Here is a 25123-nt window from a genome sequence, read left to right on the forward strand (position 1 = left end):
GGTCCTTGGGTTTGTTGTTGTTGTTGTTGTTGTTGTTGTTTTTCTGTGACCTACTGATCCCTTAGCAGTTATTGTTGATTTGTGTGAAAAAAATTATAGCTGATTGTTTCCAAGTTTGTATGTCTTACTGCTTCATTCATTCATTCAAAAAAGAAAAAAGAAAAAAAAAGAGTTACCATCCTGAAAAAAAAATCGTCCATACTCCGGTCCACTAAGGGGCAGCAGAGTAACGAGGAAACGGCGGAAATGCAATCTGGACGCTAATGCTAATCTGGTGGCGAATGTGTTGAAGACAGTTTTCTGGTTCGCGGTTTTATTTTCTTATAATCATGATTATGTGCACTTGTCATGATCTTTTAAATAAGTACCATATTGGTTAACAAGCGAGTTATTCAGCTCGAGCTTTACCCTAATTTTACTATAACAAGGGCGCTAACTACCCACTACCACTAGCATTTTATGTGCTAGCTAAATGCTAAAGCCTAGCGTGGACAAGACGACATTCTATTTCACTTGAACGGAATCGCAATTGCAAATCGAGGTAAGTGAAAATCAAAAGACACTAAATTGCAGTTGTGAGAATTATTGGCGTTCACCTGATAAACAAAGTTGTAGTTAATATGGATAAGCTCTATGGCTGTTGATTATCAGTCAACCACTTCATACTTGATTGAGGGGGGGAACAAATTTTTTTTTCCTTTTGTAAATTAATATGACACCATTTGGTGACGCAAACGTCCCACCATGTGATGTCCAAATCTTTGCGATGAACTTGAGCGCCTAATAGAACGCAGACGGAACGTTTTATCACGTGATGTCAAGTGTGGACGTCTATGGTTATCGTAGAATTTCGACGTAGGCATGAATTTACCGAGTCACGTCTGCAAATGTCTTTTGCGTGTCCTAGCAATGGCGTTAAAATCAGGAGAGGAACGTCTGAAGGAGATGGAGGCGGAGATGGCTCTGTGAGTACCGCTCACTGGATTTCAAATGAGTAGCACATGTCAAGGTATCCAATCCCAGTGCAAACTTGACATGCTTCTTGTTGTAGGTTTGAGCAAGAGGTTCTTGGTGGCCCCGTGCCGCTATCAGGGAACCCACCTGTCATGGAGGTTGTACCTGTAGCTTTGGCTGTCACAGCGCTACCTGTAGTGCGACCAATTATTGGCACCAACACCTACCGACAGGTTTGTATTCTGTCACTAGTTAAGAACTAATAATAATTCATTGCGATCCTGATTCTCATGGTAAGGCAGCTAATGGTGGTTAGCGACTTGCAGTCAAATGCTAACCAAATAAACAAGTCTGGTCGAATTTCCCCAAAGTGACACCTGTTCAATTAGAATTGGCATATTGAGGACCTCTGATCATATTTTTCTTTCTCATCTATTTTTGTTTTCTCTTTCTCAGGTCCAGCAAACACTCGAGGCCAGAGGGTCTTTTGTTGGACCACCACCAACTTTTGTTGGACCAGGTAAATGTAATTCAGACCCGAATGTATGTGACATATTCAAAACTGACTCCACATCAACTATGTGACTTGTCTGCAGCAGTCCCTCCGGTACGTGCCCCCCCTCCTCCAATGATGAGACCAGCCTTCGTTCCTCATATTTTACAGAGACCTGGTCAGGTTAACCCACAAAAAAACAAACAAAAAAATATTTTTCCACTACTTGAATGAAATCGTCTCACATCCTATTTGTGCATCCACTGTGATGTCGCAGGCGGTCCGAGGATCCACATCATACGCGGCCCTCCTGTAGCCCCGCCTATGCCGCGGCCTCCCCCGCCCCCTCCCATGATGATCCCGCCGACCATGCCGGGCCAAGCGCCTCAAGGTGTTTCTCCGCCCACGCAGCACATCACTTCCGCACCTCACGTCAGCGACGGGATGTCCATGGCGTCCTCGCCGCCCACCCGAACCGCCCACCCGACTTCCGGCAAGCCGCCTACAGTCTTCCAAGCGGCGCCCACCGTTTACTCTGCCCCGCCTGTCACCGTTGCGCCCCGGAAAAATGACGTTAGGGCTCAGCGGCAAGCTAGAATGGTACCGTGACGTTTAACATACAGCAAGTTTTTACTTCTATTTATTCACATTTTCCATCGATTTTGACTGTTACTGATAAATATGCTGAAGTTTGTCAACCAAAACATAAATAAATCAAGAATCATTTTTAAAAGTATGCAAATTTACTGATTGCACATGCGCCAGTGAATGGAACATTTACCATGTCGGCTAAAGCTGTCTATCGCGGCATCAGGAGGAGCTGGCGGCTCGGGTTGCCGAGCAACAGGCTGCCGTGACGGCGGCGGGACTGCTGGAAAGGAAGGAGAGCGAAGACAGCGGCGCCGTCATCGGACCCAGCATGCCCGAGCGTGAGCCTGTGCGCCCTGAGGTACGCACGCACAAAACTCCACACAATTGAAATGAATACAGTAAAAAATAAACAGCCAAAGTCTTAAACCAGTGTACAGTGGATATCCAGTTGGACATGTTTTTTCCTTTCTTTATCCAAAGTGTGTTTTTTCGTCTGTGGTGAAGCCTGTGGAAACTTTCTCGGAAGATAAAAAGGGCAAACCCAAGTCGGAGAAGTCAAAGAAGTGTATTCGAACGGCAGCGGGGACGTCCTGGGAGGACGCCAGCCTGTTGGAGTGGGAATCTGGTAACGCCACTTGCATCGTGACCACATATAGGATGAAGCCAGGTTTGTTTCGTCTCACCTCGTCTTCCTCCCTTTTGTAGATGACTTCCGCATCTTCTGTGGAGATCTTGGGAATGAGGTCAATGACGATATATTGGCCAGAGCCTTCAGCAGATACCCGTCGTTCCTCAAAGCTAAGGTGGGTTGCTGTCAAATGATTTGTTGTTTTTCAAGGGTGTAATGTTTGTACAAATTTACATGGCACATATTAAGTGAGCTAAAAAATAATTGGGTGCTCAAGTTTTTTCCCCTCAAATCACATTGTATTTTTTGAAACTCGCTTAAATCAAACTTTGCATTGTGTAATCCCTACACACAGTAAAACAGTCATTAAATAAAAGCAGAATTTGCAGAATTTTTTATTTTTTTAAATTTTCATTCATTGGAAAAAAAAATCATTACAATAATATGCACAAAAAAATATGCTGATACGCGTGGGCTCACTGTATAGTATTGATTAAAAATGACTGTATGCAATTTTCACAATCACTTTTGATAACTTCACAATATGTCGTTTGACTACTCAATCTCAGGTGGTGAGAGACAAGCGCACAGGAAAAACAAAAGGCTACGGCTTTGTCAGCTTCAAAGATCCAAATGATTACGTGCGAGCCATGAGGGAGATGAACGGTGAGCGGTTTTGCTAATTAACTTCACAGCAATATTTGTTATATAACACACAAAACCCAAATGTGTCAATCTGTCTTGTGTTCAATTGCAAATGTGTATTTCTCTCAATGCAGGGAAGTATGTTGGTAGCCGTCCCATCAAACTGAGAAAAAGCATGTGGAAGGACCGCAACATGGAGGTTGTACGAAAAAAGCAAAGAGAGAAGAAAAAGCTGGGCCTTCGATAAATAGCCTTGCAAGCAGCATTTGACTTCTTTCAGCAAATGGACTTAGATGGATTTTCCAATTCCCCTCCCCCTTTTAAATAAAAGTCAAATCTTCATCATGAGTGTGTGCTTTTTCTTCTTCCAAATCTCCAATAAACACAATAATATAACACAATTTCATACAAGTTGTACATTCATTCGTTTATTACAAGCATAGATCAGAAAATGCAGTGTTTATACAATTTCTGCTCTAGAAGTTAAGGCTTCGCTTCACTTAATCCTTTTTCTTTTGAAATTTGGATCTTAAAGATGCTTTAAAAAGATGGCATGTAATTGCACAAATTATTTCATCTGTGACATCCTTTGAAAATACAAGCATCCATAATTGTGGCACAATTTACACTTTTAAAAGCAACTTTCTCATGCAAATGTATTGCTGCTCACTAAAGTGGATGTTGTTCACTTGCATCCACATTGAGAGCGATTCCATCTCCAGATGACATATTCCTGGCAACGGTTATGAGTGGAATACTTGCACCTCTTAAATAATCACTTTTCAGGAGATCCCCAAAACAGCATGTTTGTTCAACCATTAACATTGCATTGGCAAAAAAGGGCAAGTCATAAAAAAAACAAAACTGAATTGACCAATAGTATAGATTTATGCCCAAAAATTAAATTGACCAAAATACATAAGGTATTTATATACACAACATATTTACCTTCACAACAGTGATGAACTCAATTAAAAAAATAAATAAAAAAATGTCACTGTTATTATATGTATAATATATGTCCATTAAACTCCCAGCAACTCCTCGACTGCTGCCCTTGCACTAAAGATGACATCATTGACGGCCACGCCATCATAGGCAGAGCCAGTCAGAGAAAGTGAAAGGCCGTTGTTCCTTATGAAGCTGCGCATGTACTCTGAAATGCAAGAAGACAACACATCCGAATGAAAATACTACAGAGCCAAGTGTGGCGTACTCCCAAGTGACTTCATACGTACCAACTTTGCGAAAGTGCCCCTCATAATACTGAGGTATACAATCCTGATGGGAGACATACATGAACGTGGAATTGAACAATTATGTCACCCAAGAAATACAACCAATAGACTGTTACCTTGACTCATGAGTTTGTCAGTCCCTGACTATGTTAAACTTGTAATTTGAGGCACTCTTAAGTCAAGGCAACACTGCAGAGCACTTGCCCATACCTTATGGAGCGCAACGCAACTCCAGCTGGGTGCCGAGGTGACTCCCAGGTGACAGCGTACCGCCTCAGTGGCTCGCTCGAAAAGCCGCTCCTCAGTCACTGCATCTGGGGAGCCAAACTCTTCTTGGAACCAGGCGCCCCCCATCATCACCTAGACAACGGCCATGGCCACATTTTCTGTCCTACATCCTGCTGTCCACGGGTTTATTTATATATAAAAAATAAATAAAAAATACCGTCAGTCTCGTCGTCGTGCCTTCAGATCTGTTGTGTTGAGGGAAGGGGACAGAGTCGTAGACCACACCCAGTAAACCCCGATCCTCTGATGATGGGACCAGGTGTCCAAATCCCTGATGAGAGACACATTTGGCACTTTACTGAATGTGTGTGTTTTTATGTGTCTTAAAAGGGAAAGTCAACCTTAAACATTTCTTGACAATAATAAGTTATATGTGACGTCACTAGTCTAAACATGCCATTGTGATTAATATGACATTTGTGGAATATGAGTTATGAAACAAAACCCAGCCATTTTATCCATCTGAGGGGGCGGTCATTTTGGTACTTTCTGTCGACTGAAGATGACATCACTTTGGCATCGACCAATCGCAGCTCACCTGTTTTCTGAAGCTGAGCTGTGATTGGTTGTTACCTGAGACCCGAGCATCTGTGATGCCATTTTCAGTCGACGGCAAGTGGCAAAATGGCCGCCTTCTGAGACGGATAAAAACTGTTGGATTTTGCTGCTTAACTCATATTCGCAATATCAACCAAAATACCGTATTTAGACTAGTGAGGCTGCATGGAACTTACCACTGTCAAGAAATTATTTTTGTGTTGACTTCCCCTTTATTGCTGTACTCACCGTCACAGGAAGTACCGCCCCCTCATACTGCAGATTTACGACGGCAACAGTGACACAGGAGATGTCGTGCAGCTTCTGGATGAGAGGTTGACAGGTGGACGGCAGGACAGACGAAAGCACTGAGGGCAACACACAGACGCATGACTTGTATCAAAAATGTCACATTGCTTTTTATAAAAGGTCATGTACTCGTTTTGTCACCCATTTGGATGTGGGAGGTATAAAGATCGCTGTTTGGGAAGTGCTAGTTTATCTTTAAAAACATTTTTGTTATTCTGTATCAGAGGTGTTTTTTTTTTTTTTTCAGTTGACAGTTTGTACTTTTTAAACAGCAACATATCTTTGGAATTGGGAATGTAAATGTTGGGGCGTCATGAAGCGCTGGCTGACCTTTGGCAGGCAAAGCAGCGATGATGTGGTCAGCTTTTACCATCCCATCCTCCAAATGGATCTGAACACAAACACACCGTCAGGCCACACACTGTCAAAAGTATGCTGTGGTCTGACGAGTCCACATTTCAAAACGCTTTCGGAAATCATGGCCATATATTGTGAATATTTGCAGAAAAAAAAGTTTTTCAGTTTGAACATTAATCTTTGTCCTTGTAGTGTATTCAATTGAATATAGGTCAAAAAGGATTGGAATTGGTTTATACATATGTAATGAGTGTGGTGACCTAATAGGACAATAATAATAATAATAATAATAATAAAAAGCGCAAGTATGTTTCTTCTCTCACCGTCCAACCTGTAGCTGAAGGATTGATGAGTTTTACCGGCGCCTCTCGGTGTAGCTGCACCCTCTCACTCCTTTGGAGAAAGTCAGTGATGGACTCCGGGAGTTGCTCCAGCCCCCTTCTGAGGGACCACTGAGCCCACGACTCTTTGGTAGCTCTCTGGCTCAGAGGACCGGGAGCAACCACTGGGGAGGGGCCTGAAAGTTTATGCCAGGGGTCAGAAACCTTTGCTGTCAAAAAGAGCCATTTTAGGCCAAATAAATAACAACAAATCAAAACCTTCGAACATTGATGAACAAAATATTATCTTCCATTTTTGGACATTTTATGGTTATTTTTTTAAAACTTTTTTTCCCTTCTTTTTTTGCTATAAATTTTCTGACATTTTTAGCAATTTTGTAGATATTTTATGGTAATGTGGGGGATTTCTTGTTTTGGGACATTACTTTTTGAATGTCTTCTTTTCTGCCTTTTAAAAAATAAAATTTCTGACTTTTTGGGGGCAATTTTGTGTACATTATATGGTATGCTCTTTTTGGACATTTCATGGTCACTTTTTGGACATTTGTAGTTTTTTTTTTTTAAACATTTTCATCTACCTTTCGTCCCTTTTTTCTGATAACTTAAACATTTGGACTCTGACATTTTGGAATATTTAATAAATTAATTAATTATTTAATTTATTTAAGAATAATTATTATTATTTATTTAATAATTTAAACTTTTTAAAAAATCTAAATCTTTTATTCATTCAAGGAATATTTTATCCAATTTTTAAAAACTAAATATGTAAAAAAAAAAATCTACATATACATATATACACACATATATATAATTTTTTTTTGGGGGGGGGGGTCCACGTGGCTCCACAGTCGCAGGTTGCAGACCCCTAGTTTATGCCAATAAAACTTTAACATCCAATTTCCTGCAAATGAACAATGAATATGAAAGTGGGTTTGATTACCAGAGCCCAGCAGCATGCCGAGCGTCAGGGAACCTCTGCGCTGCTCTGCGTTGTAGAGGACGGGAAAACAGGAGCGCACGCTCAATTTCCGGCAATCGCCAGCAAACACCCCCCGACATAGACTGTCCACAGCAATGTCTGCAAGCTAGCACCACACACACAAAACAAAGAAAAAAAAAAAAAAGACAAATCGTCATTGTGAAGATTTCTTACTGTGTACTAGTGGGTCTGTGAGAAGACACTATGGTTGATACATCAGCTCTGGGCACTTAGAAATGTGAAGAGTGTTAATGGCTTCCCTTTATCCTCACCTCTTTTCCAAGCCTTCGAGACACAAACGAATGGACGGATTCGTCCTCGCCTGTGCTTTTCTTGGCAAATATTTCTGTGGCGATGCTGAACAGCAGGGGACTCGAGAAAGGCGGGACTGTCCGAAGAAGGCCACTGAAAAACAGCAAGACATGAGACATAAGATATTTGATGCTGATATGTTATATTAGCGCAAAACCCTAATATTTCTATTAATCTATTACGATTATTATATAACCATGAAACATTATCAGAAAATTATGAACAGCAACGTGCACCCTGAGGAGGCCACAAGAGGGCGAGTTGTACAGGTTATTAACAGTGGAAAAAATGTAAATTATCTTAGTTTATTTATTTATTTATTTTATATTACACCTATCAAACCTGACATTTGTACAGGGGTGTGAAGACCTTTTATATCCACTGTGTATGTAAATAGACAAGAAAATCAGATACAGTATAGGCATTTGGAAAAAAAATAGGCAGTAGCATTTGCTAAACTTTTAAGAAATATGATTTGACCTCTTTAATGAGATGCATTTGACTGTGTGTCTACATATGTGAACTAGGGCCCGACCGATTAATCGGCCGCCGATTATCGCCCTTCACACATCGGCCAAAACATTTTTCCCTTAAACTGCTATCGAAAAAAAGCTAAGTTTCCGACGCTACCCTGAATGCACCATTTTGTGTGCGTAGCATTAGCAACTAGCAAGTGAGTAGTGTATGTTATTCGGTTGTCCCTAAGCGTCCTTTAAGCTGTTTAATGACACCCTAGTTGGAGTTAACTGTAAAACTAAACACACGACGATAAGACTTACAGCCACTGTATATTTAAATAGAAAACATGCTTTGTTTTTAAAATATCGCTTGCCTAGCGCTAATGCTAAAATCGAAGGGAGGATCCCATTCAAACGCTAACAGGAAGTTAGCATCAACTTTGGGAGTGTTTTTCCTTCAAATAACGAATATTCACACACAAGTGATGTGGGACCACATACCAACAGGTAAGATAACACTTCGCAAAGGCTCAAATTCTTCCCAATGTGTGAATTTTTATTTTATTTTAATAGAATTCAATCGCAACTTTCTTCTGTACTCACTTTAAATGTGTACAACATGGATTCACGGCACCACACTGCCCCCAAGAGGCCAAAAATAATAATAATATATATATTGTATTTCATGCATTAAATATATAAATTTTTATCGGTAATCAGTATTTTTTTCGTAAGCAGTCTTTTACCTCATTCCTGAAGGCATCCTATGAAGTTGTTTATTGACATACACATATCTGTTCTTGGATGCATCGTCACTATATGTGACAGGCAGAATTTCCCCTGAAAGACCCAGGTCCTCCACCTATAGTATAGAAACACACACTCATTTTGAAAAATGGACAATGTCTGTAATGTGTATTTTTCTCCAATGGCACTTATTTTTCATTCACAATCCACCTCTGAGCTCTACTTCATCTGTTAATAGTAGCTACAGCTTTTCAAAGACGGAAACTACAAATTCCAAAGGAATCATCATTGCATTTATAGTCACGTTTGATTCTCTTCAATGCACTTTACTTAGCAAAGGAACAAAAACAAACAACTTATAACAAACTCCATATAGGCTTACCATATTAAGGGTATTTCGTCCCACTGCCCCAGCAGGTCGAATCCCTCTAGGTCCATGTTCAAAAACTCCTCCATCAGACCTCCGGGTAGACCACAGCCAACCTCCAAAACGACTGCTGGACTCGAGTAAAATGACCTTGGGAAGAGAACACACATACACTGTCAATGTTTGAAGAAAGTCTACAAAACAAGTAGGAAAATGATTTGTGAGCTACCTTAGCAACCTGGGGGCTTTTGCCAAGGTAATAAGATGCTGCCAAACCCCCGATGCCTCCTCCGAGGACCGCGACAGTCCTCATTGACTGAACACAAATGAGAAATAATGGCAACATTTTTAAGACAAATGAGTATCTTGTAACACGGTTATCTATGGAAGGGTGCGACGAGCCTGTTGATAAGGATATGAAAGTTGGTTTATCAGACGTCTCAGTCTGTCAGCTGCATGCGGGCATGTGTTAACATACAAAGGAAAACCTGCAGCAAATTTCACTGCTGGATAATGCATTAAACATTAGTTTTTCTATTCATTCGTGCTGAAATTTGACTGGCCTTTCGGGATTTCTTGAAGATTTTTTACAGTTGAGAAATGATACACACGCAACTTGTTCTAATCGTCAGACCAAATTGTTATACAAAAAAGCCTATAAACTACACTAGCAGGTAAATGAATGTTAAAACTAGACTGCGAGACAACAAATTAAAACGATATAAACTATGTTTAGCAGTAGAGAAAATGGATGGATAAAAAGTCACCTGTCAGACGGTTAGCTTGTTCCCTACTGTGAGACCGAGACCCCACACAAACACTTCATAGCGTTAGCTCGACAGAGCACCAAAAAATAAATACATAAATAACTAAAACTTGCTCGGACTGTCATAAGAGTGTTACCTTCTATTTATTTTCGGTCACTTTCAGTCCGTGGTCTGCGCATGTGCGTCTGTGGTTGTCATTTGAGTGCCTTCATTCTTCCTCGTTTTTATTTTATGTAACGTAAAAAAACATAATATATGTTGTCGCCACCCAATGGCAGACTATAATAACTACAATAATGAAATCTAGAAACGTGTTCACGTGGATACATTCTGTGGAGCTATTGTAACTAATAAATCCCATACCTTTGTTGTAATGTAATTTGTGTATATAGAATAAAGCTTATAAAGCTGTTTTTATCTAGATCTCCGTGAGGTCCCTCAGCTCATGAACACTGTCCTATTTTCCAATCGCAGTTCATGGCCACATCATTTTCCAGCTGTGGTGCGCAGTGGAAATGTACATTTGCCTTGCATATTTATTCTATTATTGCTAATAAACCTCCTCCAGATTTACAGGCACAATTGTAGACGTGCAGGCTTCATATTGACAGATGTACGGTCATGGGTCAGGTTAGTAGGAATAAAAGCGGAGAGCTGATGTTTGTTTGACTTTGGTGTGCAAAAGTATACTCTTTATTCTTATTATATATCCAACTTTATTTTGCCCCAAACCCTCCCCACCACCCAGCCCCCACAACCAGTGACATTCCCATGTCACCAGTTACTGTCACTGTTACAATAGCCAATCAGAGTTCACCTGCAGAAAGAAGGCAACCAAACAAAGAAGAGCAGAAAAAAGGGTTACTTTCAGTTTGTTTTTTCTTGTTAAATAGTAATAAATACATTGAGATGCAGTGGTTCTTACTTTATCCTTTTCTCTTAAGCAGAAGGGTTAAAAAGTTTTTTTTTTTAACTTTCTGTTTCTATTCTTTTTATTTCTTTATTGATCTGTGTTGGATCTTTAGCAGCAATCCGGACCAGTTGTCATGGTGATTAGCAGCACAGAGAGGAGGAGCTGTCTGGAGAAGAAACAACAGGAGGAGGAGGAGGAGAGGAAGACGAGAGGATGAGGAGAAGATCCCTGTGAGTGCCAGGAAGGCATCAGTGTCCTGTCACCTTCTCTTCCCTCCACCTGCCTCTCTCCCTCTCTAAACACCCGTCACAACCGGGCCGAGAGTGACAGAGGGAGGATAAAAACAAACAAACAAACAATAACCAAAAAAAGCATAACACACAGGAGAGAAATCCAAGAGTCCTGAATCACATACGTTGACGTCTCTCCTGTTGAAAAGAGGTGCATACGTGTGTGTGTCTGTGTGATCGCTCCTCCAAACGCTGTAAATGAGAACATACTAATGTTGCAATTTGTAAACATGAAAAGTGTGCTCTCCTTCCACTTTCTGCCTCCGAATAGAGTGAAATAGAAAAGCAAGGGCCCTCTATATCCTCTTCATCCTCCTCCTCCTCTCCAGGCTCAAACAACCAATATAACACACAACTCCTCAAACCACAGAAAAAAATAAATCAAATAATATTAAACAACAATAATAATATTATTAAAACAAACTTGTCACAATCATTCCTTTTCAAATGACAATCGCAACAAAAGATAAAAAGTAAAACGGGGTAAAAAGGAGAGTTTTCCCAGCATCCTCCTCCTCTCATGCAGTACAGACTGTCTCCTTCAGCACAAAGTTAATGTCTTTGTCTCTGAACTCTGGCTGTATGTATGTAGTTGTCGTAGTTGTAGTTAAAATTGTATGGCTTTAGGGCATGGTTCAGGTTTTATCAAGAGTTGGCTGGCCCCTCGTCTGAGTCCGGCCTCCCTCTGCCCCCGGCAGCGGGGTTATTGTTGTTGGAGGCAGGGTAGTAGTCCTCAGGGGGCGGGGCTTGCGGCCCAGGGGCGGTGGGGGCCGTCCGAGTCCGGAAGGCAGACAGTCCGATCGGCAGAGCGAGCGGTAGGGAGGCGGAGCCGAACTGAGACGCCTCCATGGAAGACACCGCCCCCAGGTGGTGCAGCCCTAGGGACACGCCCACATCCATGCTGTCACTCATCTGGGGCGAGGATCCCTGCTGGCCTCCCCCGCCGCCGATGCCCGTCTGTCCGCCCTGTCGCAGGCCACGCCCGCCGTTCCCGTGGTGGGAGTAGGTCGGGTGGGGGTGATGGGGCTGGTCCAGGAAGTGGCGCTGGTGTTGTTGGGAGGCAGCCGGCTTGTGGAGCAGCAACTGGGTGTATGCTGGGTCCTGACCCCCACCTCCACCATCACTGCCTGGCCACATCCTCATCTGCTGCTGGGATGGAGCCTGACAGATGCAAAAACAATGGTGAGACACAAACTCGGCCAAAAGATTGAACATCCAGCTAATTGGTTTTAATGCAGGGGCTCGCAAAGTTCATCATTCCAGATGTCCTCACTTAGATGCAGCAGTACTACAATCACCTTTCACAAAACATGACACAATATACCTCGGTGGTTCCCAACCTTTTTTTGGCTTGTGTACCCCCCCAAACCTTTTTGTCGTACCATCAGTACCCAACACATCTGATGATTATTAAATGAAAATCATTTTATTTGGATTCGTTACTTTGGCATTCTTTTTGCCTCCAACATAAAAATAAAAATGTTGCTTTTGAAAATGAATAAGTACAGTAATAGCTGTCTATATCGAATCAAACTGAACTTTTGTGAATCAAATTTGAATCGATTGAGGAAATTAGAATTGATACCCAACCTTAAAAATAAATAAATAAAGAATAAACCTGCCTTAACTCTTATAACAGTAACCACCAAAAAATTGAGCTACTTCGAATTCCCTTTTTACACTTTAAATAAAGCACTTAAGAATAATGTATCACAGCTCTGAAATCGTATTTGGGTAAATAAAAACAGCATTCCCCCCCCCCCCCCCCCTTTTCATTCATCCATTATCTGAGCCACTTTTTAAAAACACAATATAGAATATTTGGTGTACAACAAACGTGTCGTGTAACTTGTTAAGTTTAAATGAATAAATAAATGTTAACATTCTTCTTCTGTTTTAACTCTTATGTCCCGTCACTGGTGAGCTATTTTTAGACCAGACCCGTTTGCTACTCATGTTGTCTTTGGGGACCAAATGAGTAGTGTTTTTTCTTTTTTACAACAGCGCAAAAAAGCCTTTCCTTTTTGGAGGAGGAAGGTCCCTCTCCAAGTTCCTTCCTGTTCTCGCTTACCAAGAAGGAGTGGGAAAAATTAATTGGAGGCAATTCATGTAAAAGAGGTGGCTGTTTAATTAGCAACCCTGCAAGCATGAGACTTGAGCTGAGGTACGCCTAAGGGTACACGTACCCCTGGTTGGGAAACACAGTGTATACCTTATGAACTAACGCTAGATTCATTGGTTGTTGGCCCACTACAATATACTAAAAAGTTATGAAATAACACAGGTGGTTCAACTTGAGTGTGTGCGTGCGTGGTGTTCAATAGATTTATTAGAAAACCTTGAGCTTACTTTCAGAACTTTCTATAGATGATGCATTTTCTATGGCCATTGAGTGGCAAATGGCATTTCTCAATGTGCACCACACACACAAATTCAAACAAATGCATTCAATGCTGCAAAAAATAAGCGTCCATGAACGTCTTCCAAGAATACATTTTGTATTTGTTCAATTAGGTATTATAATAGCTTGCATCCTTGTCAAATAGAAGAGCAAATACTTCAAATTGGGAGCAAGCAATTATGAGAAACCACACCAACACTAAAATCTTGTTAAGAGATGTTTCAGGGCTACTGACTTATATGGTCTAATTGTATTTCATGCTACTTACCCTTATTTTTATTTTTTTAAATACAACCTCCTCTTCCACATATAAAACAAACAGTAAAAAGTAAACGATGGGCTCAACCTATTTTTTTTAAGCAAAGAAGCAAACTCCACTATATTCAACAAATGTGCATATTTTGATTAGGGCTGTATACAAGCTTCTTTTTTTTCTTTTTTATGATCCAACATCTGACAAGATACATGTGAAGCCTCTATGATGCTGTTGTGTGCATACCTGAGGGCTGGTCATCTCATAGTCTGAATGTGTCACAGCAGAGTTGTAATATCGGTTACTGTAGCGATAGTTGCGGTTGTCATTGGAGGAACCACTGGAGCCGCCTGGAAATAGAAGAGCAGTTTTAACGGGAAGCAAAATGTATTCGGCTTTTCATGACTACTGTTGGACAGCCCTGTGAGGATATAGGGGTTAGCACGTCTGCTTCACAGTCAAGTGAGATTCTGGGTTTGAATCCCAGCTCAGACTTTTTTGCGGCGTTTGTATGTTCTCTCCATGCTTGCGGGGGGTTTCTGCAGGCACTCTGGCTTCCTCCCACATTCCAAAAACATTCAGATTATGTGAAGTGAAAACTAATTGTCCTTAAGTGTGAATCGATGTCTACATGTTTATCTACTTCCTGTGCAGGTTGGTTGCATCATATTGCAATTAGTTAAGAGAATCACTTTTCAAATCTCCTCAGGCAAAATGAGCAGACATGTTGAACATTTGTGAAGCGTGTGGAACAAGATGTGTATGTTTACCAGAGCTAGAAACAGAGCTAGTCGTGGAGGTTGAATGGGAGTGGTCCATGGCGGGGGAGGTGGATGTCGATGAACTAGTGTTCGTTCCTTCATCTGTGGTCTTCTTGAAGAAGTTGTGCTGCAGGGCATAGAATGGCGTGATGCGGCTTTTGGGGTCATAGTCCAGCATGCGCAGGATCAGGTCTGGAGGAAGACACAATGAAAGCATAATGATGACAGCTGCAAATACGCCATTTTAATCGAAAAAAATCTAAAGAAAACAGAAGTGGGGTAAATAAGGTTAAAAGTGCTCAAAGCTTCTAATTGAAATCAAATTTTATTGTCATTGCACATCACAAGTACCGAGCAACGGAATTCATTTAATAGTTTCAACCCGTCGAAGGGACGCTTAAAATAAAAACAATGGCCAACAAATGCCCCCCCCCCCCTTTATTCTCCTTTTACTTTAGAACCATCCCGCATCTTTAATAATGATGAAGTAATAAAAGGTTTGAAAATGTACGTAATTATTTTAAGACATCGGTACTCATAGAGTACCACTATTAGTAGTATTCGAGTATAAGGAGGGGGGGCTCTATATCCATTATTTTAGTGTGTATACTTGTTGGTCGGTTATACATATATCTAGTTAGTTTGCAGAATGTCCACAACATCTTGCAAAGGTTATCTCATAATTGTGGTGAATGTTTTTTTCTATTCCGGCCCGTGACAGTGTTTTCCAACATTTATCAATCCAAGACACCCGATTTACATTAGAATTCTCATGACACACCACCAAACAACAACATCACCACAAAAACTATGGTTACGTAAATAACGATCTTGTCTTAATTTACTCACTAGTGTGATATCTGGGTATGTTTATTTGAACATACAACTGATACACTCACAGCAAGCCATAATGTTATTCTGTCAACAGGTTTACATTATACCTTCTTCCATCTAATAAAAGATAATTAATTATACAATAGTGATATACACAAATGGACAAACATAAATTTGGAATTAATAAACAATAATTGTCAGACAGTTACCGGTAAATTAAATTTGATAATTTCCCACAGCAATTCTAAACTCTCACACACACTGGTTGGCAATCACTAAGATAGAGGACAAATGATGACAAACAGCTGTTAAAACAGCACCCTCTGGTGTCACTGGAGGGAATTGTAGGACACACTGTTTTTCAATAGCACACAAGTTAAAGAATTGTAACAGACACGAGGAATCAAGTTCCTTTATAGATGTACATCACAGTGCAGTATCTCCCTGCTCGCATGATTGTCAAATTATTTCCAATAAAAATAAATAGGAAGCTTTTAAACTTGAAGTTGAATTAGTTGAAACGACAGTATCTGATTGCGTCTATTTATTGCACATAGATTTGTGCCAATTTATAGTAATTGAAACCATATGGTATTAGTCTCTCTATTTCATTCTAAATTTATCTTCTTGGCAGTGACTTTGGCTCCAGGAAATAATTACACCACAGATATCTCTGGACTAGTGTCTCACTGGTTCAAGTTTTGTAGAATCAAAATTCAGTCCGTCCACATTTGACATCACCAAAACTTTTGCTGTCATTGCAAAAGTATTTCAACTTGAAAACCGTTGACAAAGGAACAAACTTTTCTACTGGTTTCATTTATATTGATGTGATGTGAATACATCTGAAGAAAAATATGTTAAGCGGCAGTCTTTCATTAAGTGTTTTTTAAAACTACTAAACGTAATCAAACTTATATAATATAATTTGAAAAGAAGTACCTTTAAATTTCAAGTAGTCACAGGGGGCATGTCCAGGTTCGCCTGCTCTCCGTCCCCCTGGACCCCCAGTTTCTACACCCAAAATTTCATGAAGACGCCGAGTGGCTGGGGGCTTGTACTCCTGAAAAAATACACACACACAAATAATAAGACATGATGCAAGCGACGAAGTTTGTAAATACATTTGTATTATTTATCCAACAAGTCTTCATCTTCACTAGCGTTGCAGGCGTGCTAAAGCCTATCCCAGCTGTCATTGGGCGAGAGGCGGGGTACACCCTGAATTGGTCGGCAGCCATCTGCCATAGTAAAATGCTGACTGAATTACAGAAATTGTGAAGTAGTCAATGAGTTTCCAATGTACCAATTAAAGAGAATGCAGGTCGAGGGCAGCTCTGAAATGACTTGAGCGCTCAGACCTTGCCGCATCTACATTAGGTTATTTTATTCAGACTATGGAATGAGTACTGTAGGTCTGAACCATTTTGAAAAATAAACTAATTGTGACTATTTTTTCAAGGGCCTCTTCCCATGTTTTTTTTTGGGGGGGGGGGGGGGGGATAAACAAGCAATAAAGCAATCTATATAACAATAAACATCATATTTATCATAAACGGTTGAGAACCACTATGAATGGAATATACATATTTTTGTTTTATAGGTTAGGCATATGGCAAAGACAAATAAACCACAAATTAATATGAAAGACAGTTAATTTACACTTCTACTTCAGTTGGAGTTAACATTTTGACTTGCAGTCTTTTAAAGGTGTATTCAAGGATCTTTTGTTGCTGTGTCTTCCGGGTAGATCATTCTGGATGGATTGGTTCTCAATCATGTCAATCAATCTGACATAACGACATCATGCGTGCTCGTTCCTAGCCGAGTTGAAAGGTGAAAAGTGCGAATGGATCTGAAATGTGATACCTTCTTGATGTCCTTGTTCTTCTTCACTGTCCACAGCCCATCTGATAGCTTGTCAAAATACTTCCTGGCTTTAGGAGCTGCATCTAACATGTGGCTGGGAGGGACCCCCAGCACTTCAACAATTTTGTTCATCTGGTCAACCTAAACAAAGACAGATACAATTTTACTATGGCAAGTATTTGACATCTCTTGAATTTACATCTGAGAAACATCTTGAGGATGGCGATGATTACACAACAGTTCAAGAGGTGTTATAAAAAATGTTGCAGTAATTATGCGCAACATAAAAATTACCTCATTGGAGCCACTGAAGAGAGGTTCTCCTGTGTGCATCTCCACCAAGATGCATCCTAGAGACCACATGTCAATTGCCAGGTCATATGGCATTCCCAACAGAACCTCAGGGGAGCGGTAAAACCTGCTCTGGATATATTGATAGATCTGACAGAGGATGAGAAAAGAGTGAAATTAGTTGAATATGTATTTCAATAAAAGTGCGGATAGAAGGCCTTTTGACTGTATGCTCAAAAACTGTTGACAGTTTTTTACAGGTATGTTTATATCACTTGCTGCATGTGATTGCTGCTCACCCTCTGCCCGAGCTGGCAGGACGATCCAAAGTCGACTATCTTGATGGCAGATCTCTTGGGATTGCACAGCAGGATGTTTTCTGGTTTCAGGTCGCAGTGGATAATTGACAGTTCTGGAGTGGCCAGGAATAATAATGCTGTGCACAAAGAATTGATCATTAATTTGTAGCACTTTCTACATATGCCAACACTGGTCAACCAGTACCTATAGATGCAATGTTATAAAAATTTAATATACAGTCATTTCTGGACTATAAGACGCTACTTTTTTCACTTGCATCAACCCTGCAGCTAATAAAAAGGTGCGGTTTATCCATCAGATTACGAGAGGGCGATCACAAGCATTTTTATCCAGGTGTGGCTTGATAGACCCAATTGTGTCTGCTGTTTAAGGGCTGAAGTTAAAGATGTCTGGACTTCATGGATAATTTCCCATTTTAGCATATGTCAATGAGTGGACAGACTGGTCTTGGTTTTGTCCATGGGGCCACCTTTGTTATTGTTTAACATTCACACTTAGGATATGATAGTGAATATTTCCCGCTATGACTACACCGATGAGGTAGTCCCATCCCGGGATTACACCGCATGTGCATGCGTTGCGTCGATTCGTTTCCATTCTATCAGCTTGTTCAAATTCTACCGGCTGCGTATGCGGATCAACTGCGGACCAGCTGCATCGTGCCGCAGCCCGCCGCACGGATAGACCTATTTTCTATTTTTGCCGGACGACGCATCCGTTGGCATCCGTTAAATGGCAAACTAGCACAGAACACATTGAGCAGGACAGGAAGACCGACGCAGTTTCAAAATAAACAATTTCGGTTACTTTTTAGAATAAAATAATCGCCAGATCCTATTTCGCAATCATGTCAGCAAAACGACATAATGCTTAATTTACTGAAGCTAACATGGACAAGCAGAGATTTATAAAGGAGGTGGATTATATATGACACGGCACAACCTTTTTGTTTTGACAACCTAAAAATGGATGCTGCAAGGAACGTCATAGTAGCAGCTGTGGGAGTGGACGGTGAGTTCAATCAAAGGAAGTCTCTTTCTGCTTCTCTGTTGAGCACTGTTGAGTTGTCGTTTTTAATGCCACATTATCGCGTACGATGACGCTAGACACGGCGGAAAGTTGTCGGCGACCGCAGCTGTGCGCAGCCGGTGAGTTCTGTCCATAAAATTGAGTGTCCGGAGCATGCAGTCAAGACACAGCAAAGCATAGAAGCAACGCACACGCATGCGGTAATACCGTCAAGAGTCTTCAAAATTCTCAAATAACACCAGAAAAAGTTGCTACATTTGTTGCTTGTCATTTTCGAAAATGAGTCGCTACAGGGCTCTAAATACCTGCTAAATATCTAGAGATAGTCACACGACTTGGTAAGGGTATGCACATACAATAGAACATATTCTCGCTAAATTTGATTTTGTATTACACACCAAAATGTTATTACAGTTTATGTGTAAAGCATAAAACATTTCCTCTCTAGTCATAGGATAAACGAGGAAATGATTACAGTTGGAGGTATGGGGAAGTTTTATGTACACTTTTATATTTATTTAATATTATATATTATATTAATGAGTTTATATTAACTTCAGTACTTTAGAGCTATGGTTCCCCAACCATTTTTGTCTTGTGTACCCCCAAACTTTGACATCGTTCCATGAGTATCCAGTCCACTTACTCATACGGGTTGATGATTCTCCAAATGTAGACTGTAACACAACTATTATATGAACATCGTTTAATTTCGTCTCCTTAATTTGAATTCTTAGGTAATTCAAATTAAACATAAAAATAAATGTGTTGTCTTAAAATACGACATCAAAATAAATAAACATGACTATGATGGCACCAATTTCTGTTAAAATTTTTGGGGTGTTAGAATTTGGTGGAAGATGTGGATTAATGTGCATATCCCAAAAATTGTATACGTTTGGTGGTATTGTGAGACAAGACATTTTCATCTCTCAGTGAATAAAGCCAAATGCAGAATAAAGGTACTGTATGTATGAAAGTGAAAGCTCTTTTCAAAATTTACAGAAGTCTGCACTCAACTTAGTGCCATTCTACTTTAATCTATTTACACCACCAGCATCAATATCTCGTCCTGCTTTGGCAAGACAGCAAAAAAGTTTTTTCTGTCTGGAAGTCTCCCGGGGAGAGAGCCAGATTCAGACTGCAGGACAGAACTTCATTAGCGTAAACGAGGATAACTCCAGTGCAAAAATGGTTATAGCACAGCTTACTGTGAGAAATAAAAGAAATCATGGAAAGGTTAGGTTTGTCAAAAAGCAGTCCCTGGTCAGACATGATCATTGAAATTACAGTATGTTGGGACTCATCATCATCGCATTAATACCTTGTCACTTAAAAACAGCCCAAGTTAAGGTAAATGCGTGTGGTAATTGTGAAGATCTGTAAGAAAGATATATGCTTCATTTAATTACCAATTATAACAAACTTGCTCTCCTAAGATTATACCCACGTGGAACTCACGACCGTGTCCCTTGCCTGACATTTTGGTTGACTATATTTTTAGGCTGACCCAACAACGGGCCAAAAGCCAGTTGGCTGATAGAGACACTGGTGCACTCATTGCCCTGGTGTGTGTGCGCGCGCGTGCGTGTGTGTTCCACAGTATAACCTACCTGTACAGAGCTGCTGTGCAAATTTCCGGGTGAGGTTAAGGGAGACCCCTCTAAAGTTAGTGTTCCTCAGCAGATCATACAGATTGTAGCTCAACAACTCAAACACCAAACAAAGATGGTTCCTAAACATAAAGTGACGCTTCAGGTGGACTACACACAGAAACAGACACACGCACACAAACACAAAAGGGAGACTCGTCATTGAAGTGACATGAGAATAAGGTCAAGCAGATGCAGAATAATATTTTCCTGAAATCTGTGCTGTATATCCTTCAAGTTTTAGGTGACACAAAGTAGCCTGACAAAACAGTTTTATTTCCCCACATAATAATTACCTTTCATATTTATTTGCTATCATCAGGTGTAGTACTAATCTGAACTTTTGCATTTTGGATGCTGGTGAGCATGTAAAGAGGACCAAAAGTGCCAAGACAAATAAATAAATAAATAAAGGGATAATAAAAACAGTTATAAAAAAAACTATTCAAAAATTAAATCCCAAAAACTAATATGTAAAAAATATATAAAAACTAAATACAATTTAATATCTGTCAAGAAATAAAAACGCCCTGCTCTCATATTTATTTATTTCATGCTTGCAGACAATGCAAGGAAAGGAAAACGCAAGGAAATGTTATTCAAATGAGGGGGTGGTCCTTAATACATCTTGGGTTGAATATCTATACAAACATTCTTTAGATGGTGGAGTGTTCTCTCACTCACACTAAGCAGGTCACCCACTTTTATTTATTTATTTATTGGCAGTTTTGGTCCTCCATAACATGCACAAAATGGTACCAATACATGTGTAAAAGCAGACAACCCATAGCCTACACATTATATTGCTAATCTATTTTCCAACTCACCTATGTAATATTTCATCTCAGTATCATGCTTGTTCATGAGCTCCAGCAGGCGAAGTTCAATCTGTGCCTGGTTTAGAAATGCCTTTTTGTTCTTGATGATCTTGATGGCGACCCATTCCTGCTCATGGTGGTCGTAGGCCTTCACCACCTGCGCACACGTTGTAAACATGAGATGGGGATGGAATCAGCTCAATATCCTACACAATCAGGAAGTGACTGACTATAATACACTTTTGTGAATGAGCGTGCAGACTTTTTTCTGTCATGTGGTGAATCACTTAGTCTGGTCTATGCTTTTGCAAAGCCATAGGGATCTCCAAACACGACTCTAAATTGTAGGTCTGAATGTTTAACTCTTAGCGACAGCCCAGTCGTTGACTGGTGATCAGTCCAGGATGTAGTTTGTCTCTCGTGCTAAGTCGGCAAGGATAGGTTCTATCTTATCCGAGACCCTAAATAGAGTAAGCGGTATAGAAAATGGATGTATTGGTGGATACAGTAGATGATAAGAATGTTTCCAGAGATCTAACTTCTCTGTTGCCACCACAACATTACAAGCTACGAATTTTCAGTTTTCACATAGATGCTGTGTGAGCCCTTACCTGTCCGAAGGAGCCCTTCCCAATCAACGAGTCTATCTCATAGCGGTCCAGCCACTTTTCTCCATTTTTGACGATGTAATCATAATTGTCGTCATCATAGCCGTCGTTGTATACTTTTCTTTCCTTCTTAGTACTGCTATCTTCAGGCGGGACCTGCTGCGCCCGCCGCTTCTTCTTTGTATAATACACCTGAGGATAAAGAAAGCTCAGTATCTCAAAACAAGTTAAATGAAACTCATCTTCTCCTTCTGCGTTATATTAATAAGAACTGTATGTGTGCCAACTAGTGGTGAATGGTGATATATAGATTTGTGCTCATATTGCAAGTTTAACATAGCCTAGGGGTATGCATCATTGACTGTATGCAAATATGTATGCTTGTATGTACTGCAAGTATTTGCTTCTCTCCCAAGTCGACAATAAATACAAAATAGATACAAGCAAATCCATAAGAGGTGTTGAATATGTACAGGTTTCTGATTCTGGTATCATACCTCATTGATGTGCTTGTATGTTTTGATGAGGTCTACAGAAAGTTTCCGCAATGGGGCACTGGCAGGGTCTCTGAAACTAGGGGGGATCCTCCGCTGGAGTATGGTCATATCAGACAGCACCTACCAAGGAACAGCAACACATTATCAGCAGAGTTCTATTCAAGTGAAGAAAATACAAAACATAAAATACAGTAAGTGTCTTCACAACAATGTTCATTTAGTTTAGTCAATGTAGGTTCACCTTTCCACCTCTCCATTCAACTCAAAAGTAGGACATCGTGAGGAGCCATCATTACATAATTTTGAGCGAGTGAAGAGAGTTAAATGTTCAATCAATACTGGTACAAGGATACGCAGGAAGGAGGCAGTCATCATCAGCCAGTGAGCGTTACGTGAAGCTAATGGGTGGCATTTATATGGGGTCTATGCAAGCAGTCTACATTTTAGGTAGAAGGTAAACAGGTCATTTATATCCTGATAATGATATATCCCGATATACCAGTAGTATTTTTCCTTAAAATTACATCAAATTTTAGTTAATGGTAATTTTCTGGGATCTTTTGTCTATGTATAGTGGAACCTCGATTCAACAGACTCAGAAACAACGGACCCTGGATTCAAAAGACAGAATATTGCGTCCAGTCGACTCAAAACGCTCACGAGCCACATTACTGACCCATCTGACAGGTTGCTGTAGCAACGACGTCGAATGGAGGCGGCGCCCAGAACGTGTAGTGTTTGACGTCATTGTGACTCTGTTTACCGCTCCGTACTTTCCGTTCATCGCAAGCGTGTTAAGCGGTTTTCTTTTATTTTTAAAATATATTTTTTAACATCCATATGTCTATGGCTACGGCCAGGCACTTCCATTCGCTATTTCCGGTTGCGCATGTGAAGAACTGATGAGGTAGCAAGACGGCTTCAGCGCAAGTAGTGTAACCTGTCACTGTATTCCCGGTTGAGCATGAGAGGAGCCAACGGGGCAATGGAGCCGGCCCGTCAAGATGTTTGACTGCCCAGCATGCGATGAACCAGCCAGGCAGCGAGCCAATTATGTATCGACAGCGCGGGCGCTTTGGGTTTTTGCATGCATATAGTGACGTCACAGTCAAATCAGCTCTGATTGTTTCGAGCTGATCAGACTGGGACGAATCCTGTCCAAATCGGATATGAAACTACCTCCTGTATGTGGTTTCAATCCGTCCCATAAAAATCGTTTCATGTGCTTTGTTACTGTTCAGACTACAAAAGAGCCATCCACTTTCAATCTGGATGGGCTAAAAATCTGATTTGGTCTGGCAGTCTGAACAAGGCCTTACATAGTGAGCTTCATCTTGTGTAAACAAAGTTATAGCATGCCTTTCTACATCCAAGCAACTTTTATAGTGGGTGTTTTCAAATGTTGGACTTTCCATGTTTGACCATGTTGACTTGCTAATATTCATTTACAAAATAGGTCTGACATTACTTTACTGTTTTAATGAATTTGAATATAAGGAGGCTTAGCCTGGAGTCTCAGGCTCTGTTTCATTTCCCCCTTTTGCTAAGCAATGCAGTTAATATTGGTAGGATTTATAGTAAGTGGCATCCTTTAATATTTTCTCCCGTCAGATAATAATAATAATAATAATGGATTCGATTTATATAGCGCTTTTTTGGACACTTAAAGATGCTTCACAATGGAAACATTATTTGTGCGCTCACACATTCACACTGTGGTGGCAGTCAGCTACTTAAGTAGCCACAGCTGCCCTGGGGCAGGCTGACAGAAGCGTGGATGCCAGTGTGCGCCTCTGACCCTTCCGACCACCACCAAACATTCGCACCTTTCAGACACCAGTGTGAGTGGCACAGGAGGCAATGCGTGCCATGCCCAAGGACACAATTACAAGTGACTTGGGGAGAGCGGGGATCGAACGGCCAACCTTTCGGTTACTGGACGACCGGGGCTTCCTCCTGAGCCCCGGCCGCCACAAGATGATAGCAGGCGCAGCCTGCTGTAATAAGCCTTTTCACACTGCGCTCGCTCAGTGTGAAAGGGTTGCGTGGCAGGGTGGAAAGACAACCGCACCCTGGTTGAGAGCATGTCCATATTTGTGCTGGTGAAGCAGCCAATCAAAGATGTCATAAATGTTTTGGAAGTTCTCCCAGGAAGCACAGTAACCACTAGGATCCCAGCTAGGGCTGCACGATATTGGGAAAACATGTGATACGCGATATGGGTGTTGAATATCGCAATAGCGATATTATTGCGATTTTAACATGTCTCTAAAGAAATTATATTTTCATTATCTAAATAAATAAGCTTTAAGTGTGGAATATGAGCACACTATGTACAGTAATCTGATCTAAACATTGCAATTGAGGCTAAATTTATGAAGTGCAAACACTTGTTTGTTACCATAAACATGCGAGGACCCCAAAAAAATAAAAGTACTCTAATCATTTATTTTATTCAAGCATAACCATGAGTAAGTGACAACCATAAAATTCCCAAGAGCTTTAGCATGACTGGTAAATTAAATAATATGTACAAAAAATATATTAATAATAATTCTTGAAAACAAAGTGC

The 25123-nt window shown here is 40.6% G+C and overlaps 3 protein-coding genes across 6 annotated transcripts in view; 1 reads left to right on the forward strand and 2 right to left on the reverse strand.

The window, feature by feature from the left end:
- Positions 1–215: 215 nt before the first annotated feature.
- On the forward strand, positions 216–3656 carry rbm42 (RNA binding motif protein 42). Of its 2 annotated transcripts, none has more exons than XM_086077698.1 (11): positions 216–541; positions 908–965; positions 1052–1187; positions 1411–1474; positions 1554–1625; positions 1725–2047; positions 2262–2396; positions 2519–2663; positions 2744–2841; positions 3236–3332; positions 3446–3656. In XM_086077698.1, exons 2-11 carry the CDS (start codon positions 910–912, stop codon positions 3556–3558), a joined length of 1239 nt encoding a protein of 412 aa, XP_085933824.1. In that variant the 5' UTR covers positions 216–541; positions 908–909; the 3' UTR covers positions 3559–3656. The 2 variants fall into 2 exon arrangements, with proteins under 2 accessions (XP_085933824.1, XP_085933823.1); XM_086077697.1 differs by having other exon boundaries at positions 217–541; positions 1551–1625.
- ppox (protoporphyrinogen oxidase) lies at positions 3366–10232 on the reverse strand. Of its 2 annotated transcripts, none has more exons than XM_086077696.1 (13): positions 10151–10232; positions 9477–9563; positions 9263–9397; positions 8880–8995; positions 7636–7768; positions 7325–7469; positions 6364–6557; positions 6014–6074; positions 5624–5742; positions 4995–5108; positions 4760–4909; positions 4550–4592; positions 3366–4467 (listed from the first exon to the last, which is right to left on the reverse strand). In XM_086077696.1, the coding sequence occupies exons 2-13, from the start codon at positions 9558–9560 to the stop codon at positions 4337–4339; spliced, it is 1425 nt and encodes a 474-aa protein (XP_085933822.1). In that variant the 5' UTR covers positions 9561–9563; positions 10151–10232; the 3' UTR covers positions 3366–4336. The 2 variants fall into 2 exon arrangements, with proteins under 2 accessions (XP_085933822.1, XP_085933821.1); XM_086077695.1 differs by having other exon boundaries at positions 10015–10183.
- Positions 10233–10875: 643 nt separating this feature from the next.
- Positions 10876–25123, reverse strand: part of LOC147171986 (dual specificity tyrosine-phosphorylation-regulated kinase 1B-like) — a 64087-nt gene continuing 49839 nt past the window's right edge. For both annotated transcript variants that reach the window (XM_086078832.1, XM_086078831.1), the window contains exons 3-13: positions 22552–22671; positions 22058–22246; positions 21456–21603; positions 20590–20739; positions 17926–18062; positions 17630–17776; positions 17336–17476; positions 16409–16529; positions 14642–14824; positions 14118–14221; positions 10876–12378 (exon numbers count right to left, since the gene is read on the reverse strand). In XM_086078832.1, the coding sequence (XP_085934958.1) occupies positions 11863–12378; positions 14118–14221; positions 14642–14824; positions 16409–16529; positions 17336–17476; positions 17630–17776; positions 17926–18062; positions 20590–20739; positions 21456–21603; positions 22058–22246; positions 22552–22671 (1956 nt within the window). In that variant the 3' untranslated portion in view covers positions 10876–11862. The remainder of the gene's footprint in view (positions 12379–14117; positions 14222–14641; positions 14825–16408; positions 16530–17335; positions 17477–17629; positions 17777–17925; positions 18063–20589; positions 20740–21455; positions 21604–22057; positions 22247–22551; positions 22672–25123) is intronic.

The sequence above is a fragment of the Leptonotus elevatus genome, chromosome 6, assembly GCF_054856555.1.
Source record: "Leptonotus elevatus isolate MCC_2025b chromosome 6, RoL_Lele_1.0, whole genome shotgun sequence".
NCBI classification, from domain to species: Eukaryota; Metazoa; Chordata; class Actinopteri; order Syngnathiformes; family Syngnathidae; genus Leptonotus; species Leptonotus elevatus.

Excerpts from the sequence above, each read along its gene's own strand:
- rbm42 (XM_086077697.1), top strand. The coding sequence starts at position 910 with ATGGCGTTAAAATCAGGAGAGGAACGTCTGAAGGAGATGGAGGCGGAG. Across the intron at positions 966-1,051 it reads ATGGAGGCGGAGATGGCTCT|GTTTGAGCAAGAGGTTCTTG; the intron begins GTGAGTACCGCT and ends TTCTTGTTGTAG. Across the intron at positions 1,626-1,724 it reads TCATATTTTACAGAGACCTG|GCGGTCCGAGGATCCACATC; the intron begins GTCAGGTTAACC and ends GTGATGTCGCAG.
- ppox (XM_086077696.1), bottom strand. The coding sequence starts at position 9,560 with ATGAGGACTGTCGCGGTCCTCGGAGGAGGCATCGGGGGTTTGGCAGCA. Across the intron at positions 9,398-9,476 it reads AAAGCCCCCAGGTTGCTAAG|GTCATTTTACTCGAGTCCAG; the intron begins GTAGCTCACAAA and ends TCTCTTCCCAAG. Across the intron at positions 5,109-5,623 it reads GGGCGGTACTTCCTGTGACG|GGATTTGGACACCTGGTCCC; the intron begins GTGAGTACAGCA and ends GTCTCTCATCAG.